This window comes from Castor canadensis, chromosome 11, assembly GCF_047511655.1.
Source record: "Castor canadensis chromosome 11, mCasCan1.hap1v2, whole genome shotgun sequence".
NCBI lineage: Eukaryota > Metazoa > Chordata > Mammalia > Rodentia > Castoridae > Castor > Castor canadensis.
In genome coordinates, this window is record NC_133396.1 from 27,391,588 (window position 1) to 27,408,687 (window position 17,100).

Here is a 17,100-nt window from a genome sequence, read left to right on the forward strand (position 1 = left end):
GGATCCCTTGATGGAGCCACACTCCAGAAAGTTGCTGAGGGTCTTGATGTGTGAGACAGAGGAAGGGAAACTGAGGCAGGGAGGGCCAAGTTGAGAGCACCTTGTTGGACTGAAGCCTTGGGCTGAGCACTCACCAAGTGAGGCCAACATGGAGCGAGTTGTCCCATCCCAAGCCTGTGACGGCTTTGTCCTCAGCAGTGGGGCCTCCTCTGTGCAGCTTCAGATGACCCTGTGCATAGCACAGAGGACAGAAGTCTCACCCAGCACCAATCTGGGAAGTCATCTTGGAGGAAGCCACAGACCAGGCCAGCTGAGGGGAGACCTAGAGAGGGGCAGTGAGGGAAGTGGAGGGAGTCTAGGTGCTGCCTCCTTCTGTCACACTTTGTTTTCTTGGGACAGGGACAGGCTGGCCTGGAACTTGCAATCCTCTTGCCTCAGCTTCCCGGATGTCGGGATTACAGATGTGTCCCACCATGCCTGGCTCTGCCGCACTCTTGCATGCCTTGAAGCACTCTGAAGCAATTTGGCTATGTGACTTGATCCTCCCCTCACCCTCTCAGGCCTCATTTTCTACAAATGAGCAGCGAAGGGGCTGACAAAATAAGCTGCTTCACCTCTGGCTGCCTGTGCTTCTTTCTGGTCTACAGACCAGAGACACTTTTACCCTGAGTCTGGCTCAACCTGGATGTGTCCCTTAGGTCTGGTGAAGCCCAAGGGGACAGGCCAGGTGTGCAGGCAGAAGCAGCTGTGGCCAAGCACCCACTCCATGGTGTGAGGAAGTAGTGTGTACATGCATGTTTGTGCCTATGTGTGATGGAGTGTGACCTTTGCAGGTAGGTGGCTGTATACGGGAATATGTGTCTTGGTGGGGGTGCAAAAGAGAAAGTGTGGAGCAAGTGTGGAGTGGGGTGTGGAAGCCCAAGTCTGTATAGTAGGGGGTGTGGGTGGAAGTTGCTGGAATGTGTTGGTGGGGTGGGGACTGAGGCCCGGCAGAGGCCTGGGAGGGCCTCTCCCTGGCTGTGCTAACCCCTCTGCCCACATGGGCAGTTTGTGGCCAGCAAGCCTGACCAGTCAGTGAACTCAGGGTCTGGAAGAGTCAGCGGCTTTTCCGACCTTTTTGCCAAATGGGATGTCAGCATGGGGGTGGGGTGGGAGGGGGAAGAGGGATGCCGGTTGGGGAAGGTGGCAATGACTTCATGACAACTGGCTGCTGAGCAGCTAAGGGAGAGGGGGTGGGTATCCTGGGCTGGCTGGGCCTGGAGACCTATCCCCTCAGCTGCTGGTCAGGGCCCAAGCTGGGGCTCCTCTCTCATGGGGTAGGCGGTCCTGCCTGCTGCAAGCTCAGGCTTCCTCCAGGCCTTCCTGCAGTTCCTCTTCTGGGGCTTCCTGGGGGAGGGCAGAGCCCCATCTTCCCCTGAGCACCCTATAGAGGCTTTCACTCGTGATCCCAGCTCAGGACTCCTCTCCCCATGTACAGATAAGGGAACCAATGCTCACTGAAGTAAATGAGGAACTGGCCTGGGAATGGGGGTTGGTGAATTCTATACTCTCCCAGTGACACAGGGGAGGGCAGGTAGCCTACTGCCTTGATGTTTAGACCTAAGCCTTCCCTGAATCCTTAGGTGGATACCTCTCAATCCATCTAGAAGGAGCCCCTTCTTGGGGAGACCACACACTTCTCTACAATTTGGGGGGGCAACTGACCTCAATAACCACGTAGTGGGGACCACCACAAGTAAACAGAAACCCTTCTATCCAATGTCAACCAGGCCAGAGGCTGGCTTCTACCCTGCACAGAGGGATTGGGTCAGCCCAGGTCTCCTTGACTCATGGATCAGACGGGCTCCTCTGTGGGGCTAAAGGGGCCCCAGGTCACTCACCCTGAGCTCAGCTTTGGGACTGATCTTTCTTCAGCCGTTTACTGGTTTCCCATTAATAACAACAACCCCACTTGAGCTTTGGAGTTCACAAAGGACTTTCACAGTCTCTCGCCTAATTCTCACACTACCCTTGTGATGAAGAGCTCACATACCCATTTTATAGAGCAAGAACAAGTCTCAGATCACATAGCTAGGACATGGCCAGTGCTCTGGCATCCCTGATCTGGGCACCTACCATGGTAGCAGCCTTTTCAGGGAGCGTGGCTGCCGTGTGACTTCTCCAGGGGTGGACTCAGTCTTCAGCCATCAGCTAGCAGTGCAGCTGGCCTCTGCATCTTCAGACTGGAACTGTGTGTGTGGCCTGCTCCACACCTTCCCCTTCTGCAAATGTTGTGGGGAAGGAGGGTGGAATTGACTGAGGGGCTATAAGAAGCAAAGGTAACTGGGCCCAGGCTGAAGAATGGATGGGACCTGTGCTTCCTGGAACAGGAGTCCATTGACAGTGTGCCCAATGCCAGCTGCTGGCATGTTCTCCACTGCCCGTGGCAAAATGAGAAAAGTTAAGGACAATATAGGTTTTTACAAAGCGAGATCTACTTGGTCTGAAAAATGACCGTTTCCCCTGAGCTGTTCTGTTTCAGTCCTCTGTGAGTGCATGCACACGTGAAAGCCACCATACAAGGTGAAAAGCACCTTGTATGTATTGAAAAGCACCTTTCCCTTGACATTTCCTTTTGATGTCCTAACTCAGCAAAATAAGAAACTAATGACAGGATCAGATCCTACACTGTTTTTGGAAATGTTTGTGATCTGAGAAATCCAAAAGACTGAGGACCACGGAGCTATTTCTACAGGGGCTCTCACTCAGTAACTGCATGGAGAGAGGTGGGCTGTTTGTTTTGTTTTGTTTTTGAGTCAGGGTCTTCCTATGTAGCCCAGGTTGATCTTGAACTTTTGGTCCTCTTGTCTTTGCCTCCTGAGTGTTGGATTCTGTATGTGGTTAAAGGGAGTTGTTGGTCTTTCATTGAGGGAATGTATCCTGGACTCCTTGAAAACTTCTAATGGAGAAGGGGTTGGGGTTGCTGCCCAGACTCACCCCACAGCCTCAGAGACTAGGCCTTCTTGGGAAGCCTGAGCAGAAGGAACATTTGAGTAACTGTACTGGGAATTCTAAGAAAGGCTTCAAGGCCAATTCTCTATGCCACACACCCTGGACTCCTCTCTGACCTGGAGCCGGGTGGAAACGTTTTCTTAAATCCCACCTTGGCCTCCCCCAGAGTCCTTAAGGCTGGTTCCCAAGCAGTCCAGCTCTGGAAGGAGACACGGACACCATGGGTTGGCCTGGCTACCTGTCCTTCTGAGAGGGCATGTCCATAATATTGATACCAAATATAGAGGGACACCACACACTTCAGGAGCCCCGGGGCCTGGGGAGCCCCATGGTGCCTGACCCACCCCTACCTCTTCCAAGCCCTGCACTCACTCCCCTAATCCCAGTGAGCCCGTCCCTGAACTGCAGCACTTGGGGACATGTCTCAACAAGCCCCAGTGCAGTGGGAAAGGGCACAGGGCCTGAGCTGGGTGTGAGCGTGGGGATACCTCTCTGGGAACTCCAAGCCCTTTTACAAGCTTAACTTCGCACAGGGCCCCTGCCACTAGGAGACCAGGATCAACCACTCCTGCTCTGTTCTCCAACTTCCGAAGGAGACAAGGCCATAAAGCTGGGAATGGGGGAGGGCAGGAAGCCAGGGCAAACCCCAATAAACTGCTAGCCGAATCAAACTGCAAATAATTAGTCCTGATCGCCTCCACCCTCCTCTCCAGGGAATTAAAAGTCAAAGGGCAGAGCTGCTGACGCAAATGTCAGGGGAGACGCAGGGAGACTCGCAGCAGCTTGGAACAGCTGGGATTGTGCTCCCGGGCTGCAGTGCCCAAAGGTCTCCCAACGTGCCTGAGGCAAGGTGGTTGTGCTCCCTCTTCCTCCTGGCTCCAAGGTCAACAGAAGGAGGCTAATCAGAGACTTTAGTGAAAAGTGTACCCAGAAGCCTGGGAGACTGGGCTCCCATCTTGTAAGCCCCAGACCCCACCAAAAAAAAGAAACCTGTCTTCTGTGAGGGGGGTAACCTGGTTCCCTAAAACCCAGGTGCCCCTCCTCTAGATTGGCTCTACCACAGGCACACCCTGGCAGCTCTACCAGGGTGCCAGGTAGAGCTCTACCAGGTCTGTGCACCAGTGGTGACCCCCAGCGGCCAATGTGGGACTTGAACTTGGGTTGTGTGCTAGGTTGCTGCACACACAGCACTGCAGCCTCTCAGCCTAGGGCCAGTGACTTGGGGAACCTTGGGTGCAAGCAGCCTGGGTATTTGATTTTGGTGAAGTCTTGATTTTTCCTAATTGAACTGTGGCTAGACCTCAGTTGAATTTTCCCACTGTTAGCAAATCATCTCCTAGCCCCAAACCCCCTCTTCCTCCTGACTTCCTTGTTTCTATTTATAGCATTGCCACTGCCCAGTCCCCAGGGCTCCAAACTTCAGTGTCATCTTTAACTCCTCCCCACTGGGCTGGGCGCCTGCCCTGCCTCACTCTGTAGACCACTCCTGCCCCGTTCTTTGACTTCTCCTGCCACAGGCCAGTCAGTTGACCTCTTGCCAGACCACTGACCTTCTCAATAGTGCCACTCAAGGGTCATGTGATCTGCCTCCTCCACTGTGTGACTGGGGGCAAGTTGCTTAACCTCTCTGAGTCTCAACTTCCTCAGCTATAATGAGAAGAGAATATTCTTACAAAGAAATATGTGAATTAAGTGTACAAAAAGTATGTAAAGCCCCTATTACATGGAAGTTCTCAACATATTTGAATTATTACAGCTCAACTTGTCCAATTCCTCCATTTTACAAACAAAGAAAGCACAGAGAGCAGGGTGTTGAATTCTAGGCATCTTTATAATAGGCCATAGAGTCAGGGACTTGGAAGTTCCTGGAAGTCTTAGTGTTCCCCACCCTCATCATCACATTCTATCACCTAAAGGCCTCTGAGTTCATCAGGCCCATCCCAGTACCTTCAGAGGCAGGCACACCTGGGTAAGGTGTTGAGGTTATTCAGCCATAGAAAATATTTCTGGGATGGGACAACCACAGGTCATGTCTTTCAGGGAACGGAGCCAGGACTTTAAGGTAGAGAGTGAGGCTCGGCACACACTGAGCCCTCCTCAGGGGCTGTGGCCACATGCTTAAGTCCTAAAAGGGACATGGCACCCCTCTATCTTTACTACCACCCAGACACCACTGACTTCCACCTTCCATAGAGTGGCAGAGGGGAAGAGCACGGGCTGACTCTGCTTGCTGCTGTCCAGGCCTGGTTTTTTTTTTTTTTTTTGGCAGTACTGGGGTTTGAACTCAGGGCCTACACCCTGAGCCCTTTGCTGTGAAGGGTTTTTTTTGAGATAGGGTTTCATGAACTATTTGCCTGGCTGGCTTCGAACCATGATTCCTCTGATCTCTGCCTTCTGAGTAGCCAGGATTACAGGCATGAGCCACCGGTGTCCGGCAGGCTTATTCTGGGAAGACAGTCATAGCTACTACCAGATTTCCAAAGGGGTCTTTTACCCCCGAAGAGGCTGCAGCAAGAAAAGCAGTAGACAGGCTGTAGAACTGGATGGTCTAGGTTCCAACACAGGCTCATCCTAGAGTCTTTGGGCACCTATTTTCTAAGACAGTGGTTCTCAAATAAGGACACTTTTGCCCCCAGAGGACATTTTTCAACATCTAGAGATATTATCTGTTGTCACAACTAGGGTGGGGGGAATACTACTGGTATTTAGTGGGTAGAGATCACCTGATACACAGGGTTGGGGGGCATGGTTCAGGTGGTAGAGCACCTGTCTAGCAACCACAAGGCCCTGAATCCAAACCCCAGTATTGCAACAATAACAAAAAGAAAGTACTTACAATTTGGTTGGGCATGTGACAGGTATGGCAGCAGGCTCTGTCATCCAAGCTACAAGGGAAGTGTAAATAGGAGGCTTGTAGTCCAAGTTGGCTAGGGCATGAATGAGAGACCTTATCTCAAAAACAACTAAAGCATAAAGGGCTGGGGCAAGGCTCAAGTGCCTGTTCGCAAGCTTAAGGCCCTGTGTTCAAACCCCCCTAGTGCGTGTCCCCCCCAAAAAACCCCAACAGAAACAGAGCTATATCTTCTGGTGCACAGAACAGCCACATGTCAAAGACCTTGGATAGGTCTTGGATAGGCCTCAAATGTCCACAATGCCCTAAGAGTCACCTAGCCCTGAGCACTGAGGGCAGCAATGAAGCCCGTTGAAGGAGCCAGGACTAAGCCTAGCATGTGCCTCAGGGTTGCAAGAGACCTTCCTTTTCTTGATTTTTTTTTTTTGGGTGGTACTAGGGATTGAACTCAGGGCCTCATGCTTGCTAGGCAGGCGCTCTACCACTTGAGTCACTCTGCCAGCCGGAGAGCTTCCTTTTCTAAAGCCACTTTGGCCTGGGACATAGTAGCTGTTGGGCAGATATGGAGTGGGCACATGTTTTGACCATCACACCAGAATTTTCTGAAATGATCTTTATAACTCTTTGTCCCCATGCCCAGCCTGAAGAAGTTTCTAGCACAATCCACTCTCACATCTCAATCTTTCCTTTTCAAGGAGGATAAGCAGGCCCTGGAAGGAGGTGCTCACCTCTCTCAAGCCCAGTGCCTGCCAGGTCTGCACATGGCTCATCCCCCTTGCCCTTCACTTGCATTCATGGAGGGGAAGTGGAGGGCAGTGAGGACAGGTGATACACCAAGCTCTTTTCAGACACAGGTTCAGAACCCAGAAAGGCAGAGGGTATGTTGACGAGCAGCCCTGAGCAGAGGCAGGGGTGGATGAGAAGACTTTTGGTGGTGGTGGTGTGAAGCTGTGGCTAGGAGCTGGAAGCCCTTCTGCCACTCAACCCAGCAGTCTCTTGTTCTCCTTCATCCTCTGAAGCTCCAGGGTCAAGTGTGTCCTCTACAAATACCATTCCCATAATATCAATGCCTTTTCCCTTGGGGCTATTTGGTGTCTCCAAATCTGAACTCTATGTGGTTCCTGGTGCTCTGCCTGGCTGACTCATCCAACTCCAGTTTAATAGATTATTGGATGACTCTGATAGACCAGAGGCAGTTGACAGGGACCCTGAGACACCTGCTCACTTGTTGGTTTCCCCTCTGTGGGTCTCAGCTAAATGGGGAAGATATCACCTTCACCACAGTGATAGCATGACTGGCTCTGGACCTCTGACTGCCACCTCTGACAAGCCCAGATAGGTGACTGTCTGAAAAAGGCAGCAGCAAGGGGGCAGGGCATAGCACTGGGGTAGCAAAGTGAGTGACTGAGCACAGTAAAGCTCTGAGACTTGGGTCTCAGGAAGGAGCCGCCTCCTGTTTCAGGAGTCTCTTCTCTCTGGACACATGCTTGTCCTTGCTGGAACAGTCTTCCTGATCTGTGGTGTCCAAACTTTACCTCTCCTTTCACAGCACAGCTATGCCATCAGTCCCAGAGGGGTGGGCTGAGTTGCCCACCTACCCCTAGTGCCTCTGCCCCAGTAGGCCACCTTTGTCTCTACTAGTCTTCTCTGCAGATCACTCCACTGGGGCCTGCCTGCTGCTCTCCAAAGGCTCCTCTCAACAACCCTTGTCTCTCTGGCTGCTCCAGCTTTCACCAGATTTCCTGTCGTATCTTGATGCAATAACCTCCTGACATCCTCCCTGCTCCTCCTACCCCCAGACAGCTTTCCCTGGCCCTTCCCTTTCTCTACCAGCTATGCTGTCCCCGTCAGCTGGTGGGGTCTGGCCTGTAGCTCAGGACAGGAGTTAGGGCAAGGATGGAGAAGCTCCACATGGGGTGTAGTGGGGGGAATAATCTCCCCGGGACTGGTGTGTGTGTGTGGTGTGTGTGTGTGTGTGTGTGTGGTGTGTGTGTGTGTGTGTGTGCGCGCGCGCGCGCGCGCGCCTGTGTCAACTGGAGTTTGGGGTATGCAAATCCACTCAAGTGTCCAGGAGCAGCTCTGAATTCCATGTGACAGTGAATTCCCCAGGCTTAAGGACTGCAAATGGTGCTGAGATGCCCCTTCCTCTAGGCCTTGCTGCTTGCTGTGTGTGCTACCCATGCTGGCTCCCATCTGTCTGGTGTCCTGTCTGTGGTGAGGTTTCAGGGGAGGCATCAAGGGTGTGTTTACCCTGTGTTCCCCAATTCCCAGCCCACCCTGGGAGCCTGCATGTGTCAGGCACCCTAGATGGAGAGTGTGTAGGCAGGACCTAATGCCCTCCTTGGGGACACCAGTCAGGCCTTCCTACAGTCCCCATCTGCCAGTCTCTTACTAACATCACAGTGGTGGGGAACAAACCTAACCCCCCTCTTGCTCCCGGTGAGTAGAATCACTGGGCAGAAAGGTATCCTACAACCCATCCAGTCCAGCCCCATCACCTTACAGAAAATGAGGACCAGAGAAAAAATGACCAGCTTAAACTGTGGCCCCTACAGTGGCTTGAGACAGGGATATGAGCTTCCTGGTGGGAAGCACAGAGTCTGCATATGCTGTGATTCTGAGGGTGACCCTTTCAGGGTGACTGGCAGAGGGGGTGTGGAGAAGGGAGTGTAGCCCTGAAGTGTTATTCCAGGCATACAGATCCTCTCCCCCTAATCCTCAGCCCCTCCTTTTTTCCTTTTCAGCAGCAGCAGCAGTTATAAAATCCAGGAAATAAATGTGGATTGATGGTCTATAAAGGGCTTAGTTAGTGCTGTGACCTGCCGAGTTATGTAACTCCTATTTATTATCGACCTTGGATAAAGTTTCCATTGAAGAACTCACTAAGCTGATTCTGTGACATTTCCTTTAACTTGCTCAGAGGTGACAACAGCAGAAATTCCTGTGTACCTTCAAAGACCAGAAATTGATGGTGTGGATGCTTTCAAAAATCCCTTTCTTTAATACCCTGGGCCAATGTTTCTCTCACTCATCTCAAACCCTGCTTACCTTGGCACCAGTACCCACTGGGTCCCTGGGCTATAGGTTGCTTAGAAAGGATGTATTCCCTGCCTGGGGTGAATGGGAGGATTGAGGAGGAAAACCAAAGTATAAGAATCTGAGCAGGCTAGGAGAAAAGGCATCTAGTTGAGTCATGATCTCTACTGTTGGATAATAGCTGCTGTTGGTGATGGCTTGCTAACTGGTTACCTGCTCATACAATCTGACCCTCAATAATGTACCATATCCTGTAGCCTGGTTTGCACTGTCATGCTAGGATCAGCAGCTAACACTTAAAAGGTTAATACCAACATGGTGCCACCTCGTGTTCAAAAGGGAGCAGAGCTGGATCTCTCCCTAGCATGCAGCTCTCCTTCCTCTACTCCTTTCCTGCTCTGGGAGAGGGTGGTATTGGGAAGCCAAGGATTCTCCCTAATTAAACTTCACCTCTCAGCTCTCCACCTCTCTAAAGTTTCTGACATCTGCCCAGATCCTGTTCATCTCTGGACCCTCTGTGAAAGAGGAGTGACTGAGATGCTTCTGAGAACCAGGATGGGACACATTACACTTCTGCTCCTAGTTCTTCATTAACAGTCCCAGGTAAACTCTCCAAGACAGAGCTATAGATGGCCTATGCAATAAAAAGCCTGCTTGCACAGAAGCAAACCAAGTCAGAATGCAGAGAAAACAGCTGAAATTCACTCCAGGGTTTGGAACACAAAGAAAACACACACTTGTGTGGGATGAGCCAAAGGTAGGGGAAGGAAGCTTGATGAGAAAGGATAGTAGGAAAAGGAGTTGGGGCATCCATCCGGGAAGGATACAAATACTTAACTGCTGAGTAATACCTCACATAATCTCATGTGTTCTTCCCAGCACTTCTGTAAATGAGAGTTTCACCAGATACTACTGATGAGGAAATTCAAGTTTCTGAAAGACTATTGCACTGTTTGGGTGTCTGCACCTGAGATGTCCTGCTAATATATGAATAGATGGAATTTTGCCTTTTTGCTTTAGAAAGATGAATGCTAAGCTTTCAAATCATGTGAAAACATAACCCTTCTATCCACCATTCCATATCGTGTTGTGCATTTGATATTAATATTTTATTTAGCTCCTTATGTCATTCTCTACCCGTTTATGTGTACTGAGCTTTTTATCACAAAGCCTTATGATAAGGCTATAGATATCTATCTATAGTTCCCAAATATGTTGATTGCATCTAAAAATATAAAATGTACTATTTACAGGCCTGGCGGAGTGGCTCTAGTGGTAGAATGCCTGCCTATCAAGTGTGAGACCCTGAGTTCAAACCCTAGTACCGTCAAAAATATATAAAGTTTACTATGCTCATGCATAAATGTGTCCTTTCAGTGTGCCTACATAAGAAAACAACTCTTACATGCAAAATATGAGTGTCCCTATATTTAATTTTCATGGACTGTCCCTTTTTCTTAAACTAAGGAGGGTGAAGCAACAGAAAAAGGGGTCTGACAGGTCTAGGGTGCCTCTGCTTCCTCGGGGTTCACCTTTTTCTGAAGACAGACAGGGCCTAGAATATTGATAGACTGGAAGTAAGAATATTCTGCATTCAGCAGGCATTGCATCCAACTGTTTTATTACCACATTACAAAGTAGACTCTATACCAGTGTCCATAGTTGTTCACTTCCTGCTTTGCACTTGCTTACAGCCACACCACCACTTGCTTATGCTTCACCTTTTTGGACCCTGCTCCCCCCACTAGCCTAATCTCCTTGAGAATGTCTTACTCATCTTTATATACATGATATATGGAAACCTCAAAAGCCCGCTGCGAAGTCCAGCAGGCCAGGGGCTATGCTGGTTGCTATTGCACACATTACTTCACTTAGCCATCACAAGAACCTTTTGGAGTATTACTCTCATTTCACAGTAAGGAAATTGAATCATTGAGTGTCCCAAGGTTAATCAGGAAACAGTAGACGAAGGACTGAAATCCAGGTCTTCTGACTTGAGATCTAGTCCTTCCCCCATCACTTTCAGTAGCGTCTAGTGTCTATTAATGTATCATCCAGTGAGGTGCTTTCTCATGGGTCTGCTTACCAACGGGCCACGCCCCTGCTATGGCCACGCCTCTGGATCTCCTTTAAATAGTATTACTTTTCAAAGTTTTTTTTTTGTAATAGTAGGTTCAATGTGTCATAATCTTCAATTGTCCATGAATCACAAAGAAAACATATAGCCAAGTGCTGGTGGCTCACCAGCTACCAGCAATCCTAGCTACTCAGGAGTCAGAGATCAGGAGGCTCACACTTTGAAGCCACCCTGGGTAAACAGCCCTATCTAGATAAAAAAGAAAATCACAAAAAAGGGTCTGGCAGAGTGGCTCAAGTGGAAAAAGCACCTGCCTAGCAAGTGCAAGACCCTGAGTTCAAGGAAAGATATGAGGTTGGGCCCTGGGCCCGGGGTGAGAGAGCTGGCAGGTCATCATGTGCAGATTGTTAACTGCTGAAAAATGAATAAAGCTTTGTACTTCTAGAAAACAGGTGTTTGCAAAACCAGCTGGGCTGCTCTCATTCCTGTAAGCAGATGTTCTCAATGGGAGGGTCAGAATCACCCAGCTGTTTCCCCAAATGCCAGTAGAGTCTGATACTCCCAAGATTGACAGGAAGAAAACTTATTGTGCAGACAGCTCCCAGAGTGACTCTGGCCATAGCACTGTCTGATGGCCTGGCAGAGAACTGCAGCTCACAAGTGAAATTGCTGTCTCCAGAGCCAGGGCTTATTTTGTCCACCTCTCCTTTGAGGCATCAAATCATATAACTCCTTTTTAATTAATTAATAAATTTATTTATTTTTGGTTTATGAGTGGGATACACTATGGTGCATGAGGCTGAACACAAACAGCTAAACTATTTGACTTTCAAACAGTGTAATTAGATAAACTGAAAATTCTAAGCAATCAAACCCTATGCGGCAGGGTGCCTGGGCCTTATGGAGCACTGGGCAGTGCTGAACTTAACTGCACAGACAATAAGCCAAAGGTGAATTAGAGCCAGGATTTGAGAATCAAAGAGTTAGAGCTAGGTTTTGCTTTTTGCCTCACCTGTCTAAGCCCCCCTTCCCTTCTGTAATAGAGAACTCTGGGTCAAAGATGTTAGAACAGCATCTCTCCATATAAGCTACACATCACACGCACCTAGGACACCTTACAGGTGCCAGGGCCAGAGCCTGAAAGATAGGCAATTCAAGGGGCTATGTTAAAGTGACTCATCTAAGGGCACTGTTAGAGTAAAGCCCATACAGAATCAAGGTCCACAGCCTTTCTCTCCCACTATTATCACTATGTCTCCATAGAGAAAATTAATTTAAAATGAAATTGTATTAATTACCCAATATCTGAGGCATCCTGAGAAATCTAACTGCAAAACCTTTCTTAAAAAATTGGCCACTGCTGAATATTAAGACTATGCCTTGCAACAGGCAGCACTTTTCTGTCTACATTGACTTCTGAAGTCCTGGGGCTAGTGAGGGACAAGCTGAGGGCTTCAGCAGAATCTTTTCACCAAGGCCTGAAAGGCAGTTCTCTCCCTAGGGTGAGGCAGGGGATGGTAGGCTACAGTTCCAGGTGTGGAGACTGCACTCTAGCATAGTCAAAATGAATGTCTCCGGTTCTCTGCTGCCACTCTAGCCTCACTGGAGGCAAGTCAACAGACTTGGCAGGCCCTAGAGGACTAAGGGGCAGACAGGGTAAGGCCCCACAGAGGCTAGGAGCAAGTCTGCATAGTTACTTTCTAGAGCATCCTGCACCTCACTGGACAGGTAACTGTGTCCTGTTAACATACCAACCAGGGTGACTTTTCTTATATTAAAATTCCAGCTTTCTTAAAGACATAAACAAGACATACTAGATCACAATAAATGCCATTGCACTGACTGTGGATTCACACTGGCCTGCCATGTGACCAGCTTTACATTCATCCTTCCTCTCAGCATCTCCCAAGCAAGTGGATCACAAGTCTGTGGTATTAAAATCCACACCGCAGTCTACCTCCTCTTATCACCGAGTAATCTGGTAGGTAGCACACCTCATTCCATATGTGGGTGGTGACTTGGCACTCCCACTCTCCAGACAGCACTCCTGTCCATTACCACGTCTCATCTAATTTGTGAGCCAAGCAGCCAGGTGTGAGTATTCCCATTGCTCAGTTTTACCCTGTGCCAAACACCACAGTCTTAACTTCAGCAATGACGTGTTTGATGGGGGCAAACTTTCAGATGAAAACCACATTTAGATTCCCACAAAAGGTGAAAACAAGCTGGGTGCAGATGGCTCATGCCTGTAACCCTAGCTACTCAGGAGGCAGAGATCAGGAGGACTGAGGTTCAAAGTCAGCCCAGACAAATAGTTTATGAGACACTATCTTGGAAAAAACCTATCACAAGAAAGGGCTGGTGGAGTGCCTCAAGGTGTAGGCCGAGTTCAAACTCCAGTGCCATTAAAAAAAAAGAAAGAAAGGTGAAAACAAAACACACTGGACCTCATACATGTTTCATATACATATTTATATATATTTCATGTACAAAGTTACATTCCGAACCCCAGGGATTCCATAATAGAAATAAATAATGAAATAACTACATTGCTAAATGAGCTTTTTGCTCATAGAAATGAAGCCTCAGCCTCTAAGAGACAGCAAGTGGGACACTTTAGAACCCAATTTTATAGAGGCAAGTAAAGTTCTGGATAAGATGTCTAGGACAAAAAACAAATTTAGAACACAAATGGTTAAAAATATTTTCAAATATTGAGAAATAAATGTAGGACAAACTTATTAGTAAAACTTAATTTTTAAGAGAAAAAAAGATAATTAGTGTTACAGAATAGCATAACCCTGTTAGAAAAGCATTTATGATTTCCACATTGAATTTTATCCCCTCCTCTTCCCATGTTACAAAGTGGGATCAATTAAGAAGAGCCCTAAATCTGGTTGAGTCTTTTGGTAATGGTCGTAATACTCACAAAGAAGTAAATATTCAGCTCCACTGGATTTGCAAGATACGTGGTCTGCAGAACAGTTAATATGATGAGACGCTTTGTTTTGTTACTAAGGCTGCCTATGTTAAAGGGCTCCTTCTCAAATTTAGGAAAACCCTTGCAAGAAATGAACAATGCTGCAACTGAGAGAATGTATTTTAACCTTTTCTATGCAAGCCCACCTCATTTGTAAAGTTGTGCGCTGCATATTTTGTGCTCAACGTTTTACACTCTCAACAAACTACAACTTTTAAGAGATTTATTTCTATTTTAACAATTTAGATTCACATGAGCTAGAGAAAAACTCTCGTATTTGAATTAGAAAATATCCTCCCTTGGCTTCACTGAGATTTTAATCTGCATTTAATAGTAAATTCTAGGTCCAGGATATGATGTTGCCATTTGTGTAGGTCAGCAATGGGTCAACAATGGTAATTTTGTGATTCCAGTTCATACACAACCCAAATGTAACAAAATGAGAATTCTCATTACCCCTGATGTCCAGAAAAGTGGAGAGACCACTGGGAGATTTCAAGACCTCCTTTCTGCTCTTGACCTGGTAGCTAAGGCAGTTTATACCCTTTGCTGCTTGCAAGAGGCTTACATTCTAGCATTACTTCCAAAGGTACCACCTTGACCAAAGTAAACATTATAAGAATATGAATCTGTTATTGGGGGAAAGAGGAAGGGAAGCAATCTGTAGAAAATATTTGACTGAAGTTACAAACATAACCACAACCCTTTAAAACAAACTGTACAGGCGTTTGTCATCTCTGGTCCCTGAAGTTAACAGGGCCACAGATAATCTGACATCTTTAGATAAAATAACTACACACCCATATTCCTTAAGTCAGAGCTGGTTAAGTTTAAAAGGAACAATTACAACCACTGCAACATGTTTGCACATTTCATCTTTAGCTCCTGATTTCCTAAATTACATTCGGTCTTACAAACATGTAAAAGGCTTCTGAACAAGGGGGGGTGGTCTGACTCTGGGATACTTACTTCTTGGGATTAAAATTCCCAAATACTTTGGTGTCTCCTTATGAATTTACACAACATTTCCAATAAATGCTTAATAATGCTTTTTTAAGACAGTGCCAAAAATGGCTCATATTTAAAATAAAAACATAGCGAACAAGCTATGGCAAAGTGGCCTAAGTTTTGTGCCCTGAAGAAAAGTGACTAAGTAGCTCAAGCAAAAAATTATCCTGTAAATACACAGCTTTTTCCAAAACAGTTTTTTTTCCTTCTAAAACATACAGTGGCCACAGTCTTATTGTGTACACAATGTGCTTATAGACACATGTGGCCAAATGGATCCAAAAGCCTTCCTGGGCTCTTTAAATCCCATGTACTTTATAACCTAGCCTAATTATGTATATGCATAAAAGTCACCGGTATACTTTTTACAGGTATCTTTTCATAATAATTCAGAAAAAAAAATCCCTGGTACTTAAGAATGTTTAGACAATTAGAAACCTATGCTTGCTTGCTTTTCTTTGAAGTAGACCTTCCAATAGTGTGTGTGTGGGGGAGCCTGTTTCCTACAGGTTTATATTTTTAAAATAGCACATAATAATATGTTTAGCTTTGCTCAGAGTAATGTATAAGAAATTGTAAATCATACATTTTCAGGAAGGAAGCTTGAGAAGGAAAAAAAACCTGCAGCTTTTTTTTTATCATGTTTTTTTAAAAAAATTATTAAATAAGACATCAGTTAAACCTAGACTCTAATCTACTTTTTAAAATTGACATTGTGAGTGAAAAGATGTAATGTTGACTTTGACTTTATAAATGGCATCTTGGCTTTGTCTTTTTCCCCTTCATATTTTTCCTTTTTGAAGGCAGCATTTTAAGCTTAAAGGGGTGCAAAAGCTTAAAATGTTATTTACATCCAAAACACCAAGTGTTAGCAATTTGGTATTTTTATACAGAACAAAAGAAAATAATCTTCCAATTCAAATTCTGGATTCAGCTGGTTGGGCCAGACTCTTATCACCACTACAATTTTACTTTCATAAACAGGTAAGAGCAGCCCAGGAACATTTGGCAAACAGATGAATTTTTTTACATGGAAAAAAACAGAATCAAGTACCACCATCCTCTGGTACAAGAAACACAAACAGATCTTCCTTTTAAAAATCCTCCCAGTGCTGAAGTATCCTCTAAATTTCCCAGAATATCTTCTAAGCTTCATAAATAATAAACCTCTTAAACATGTCAGTATGAAAACGAGTGAAACTAGTCTCAAAAAAATCAGAATATTCAGAGAAGCAGGCCTCATAAACTTTAGAGCTCTATTAAGACAGAAACAGAAAACTTTTATTTAAATAGTGTAGTCTTAATTCCTTTAATATAAAACCCCCCAAACCTGATGAAAACAAAGTTTTATATACCATATAAACAAGATTTGTCAATTTTGAAAGTGAAAGTTAAAGTAATTTACAGTTAGCTTTTAGCCCTCTTGGGACATTTAGATATATCCTGATAATCTGATATTAGTGTGTCAATTTTATAATACGTTGGGGGAAACTCTGCTATTGTATGTCACAGTATAGTTTCATTTGTCAAGTGTTTTTCATTAGTTCCATTATTAGTGACAGCTAAAAAGAGACCCCATGAAATGAAGTGAGTGACATTAGACTATGGCAGAGTAAACCACATCTGGATTGCTTTCTGTAAATCACCAGCTTGTAGCAAGTAAACATTCGATTTGTTCACAACATACTGAAATTGCCTATAACACTGGTGCAGTAGAATAACTAGTTCCTCTGTATTGTTGCCATAGGACAGATTTTGTAATATAAAGTTAATAGGAAAAAAATGCTCACACATTATGTGGTGAAACTTATTTCACAAAAAGAGCATTAAATTAAGAGGGAAGGGAAAATAAACCATGCAGAAGAGATGGCTTCCCCATCTCTGCCTATTTCCTATGGGCTCACTCACTGCCGTACATCACTTGCCACACTATCAAGTGACTCCTTTCCGCTTTGGTGACAGAAGGTTCTAGTGGAAGATCCTCTCCAAGTTCTGATTCTCCACCTTCATCACCTAAGTGGATCACAAGGAGACTCAAGTTAGACTGAGCACAGAAAGTACAAAATGATGTGACTCAGACAGTGTTCAGTTGGCTTATAAACAGATGTACCAAGCTTGTGTGACTTCCATCTCAGAGAACACATTAAAATAAATACA

General features: G+C 46.2%; 1 protein-coding gene across 16 annotated transcripts in view; it reads right to left on the bottom strand.

Annotated features, from left to right (window-relative positions):
* Positions 1-13,408: 13,408 nt before the first annotated feature.
* Spag9 (sperm associated antigen 9) overlaps positions 13,409-17,100 on the bottom strand; it is a 125,700-nt gene continuing 122,008 nt past the window's right edge. For all 16 annotated transcript variants that reach the window (XM_074046050.1, XM_074046053.1, XM_074046052.1 and 13 more), the window contains one exon: positions 13,409-16,956. In XM_074046050.1, coding sequence (XP_073902151.1) covers positions 16,844-16,956 — 113 coding nt within the window. In that variant the 3' untranslated portion in view covers positions 13,409-16,843. The remainder of the gene's footprint in view (positions 16,957-17,100) is intronic.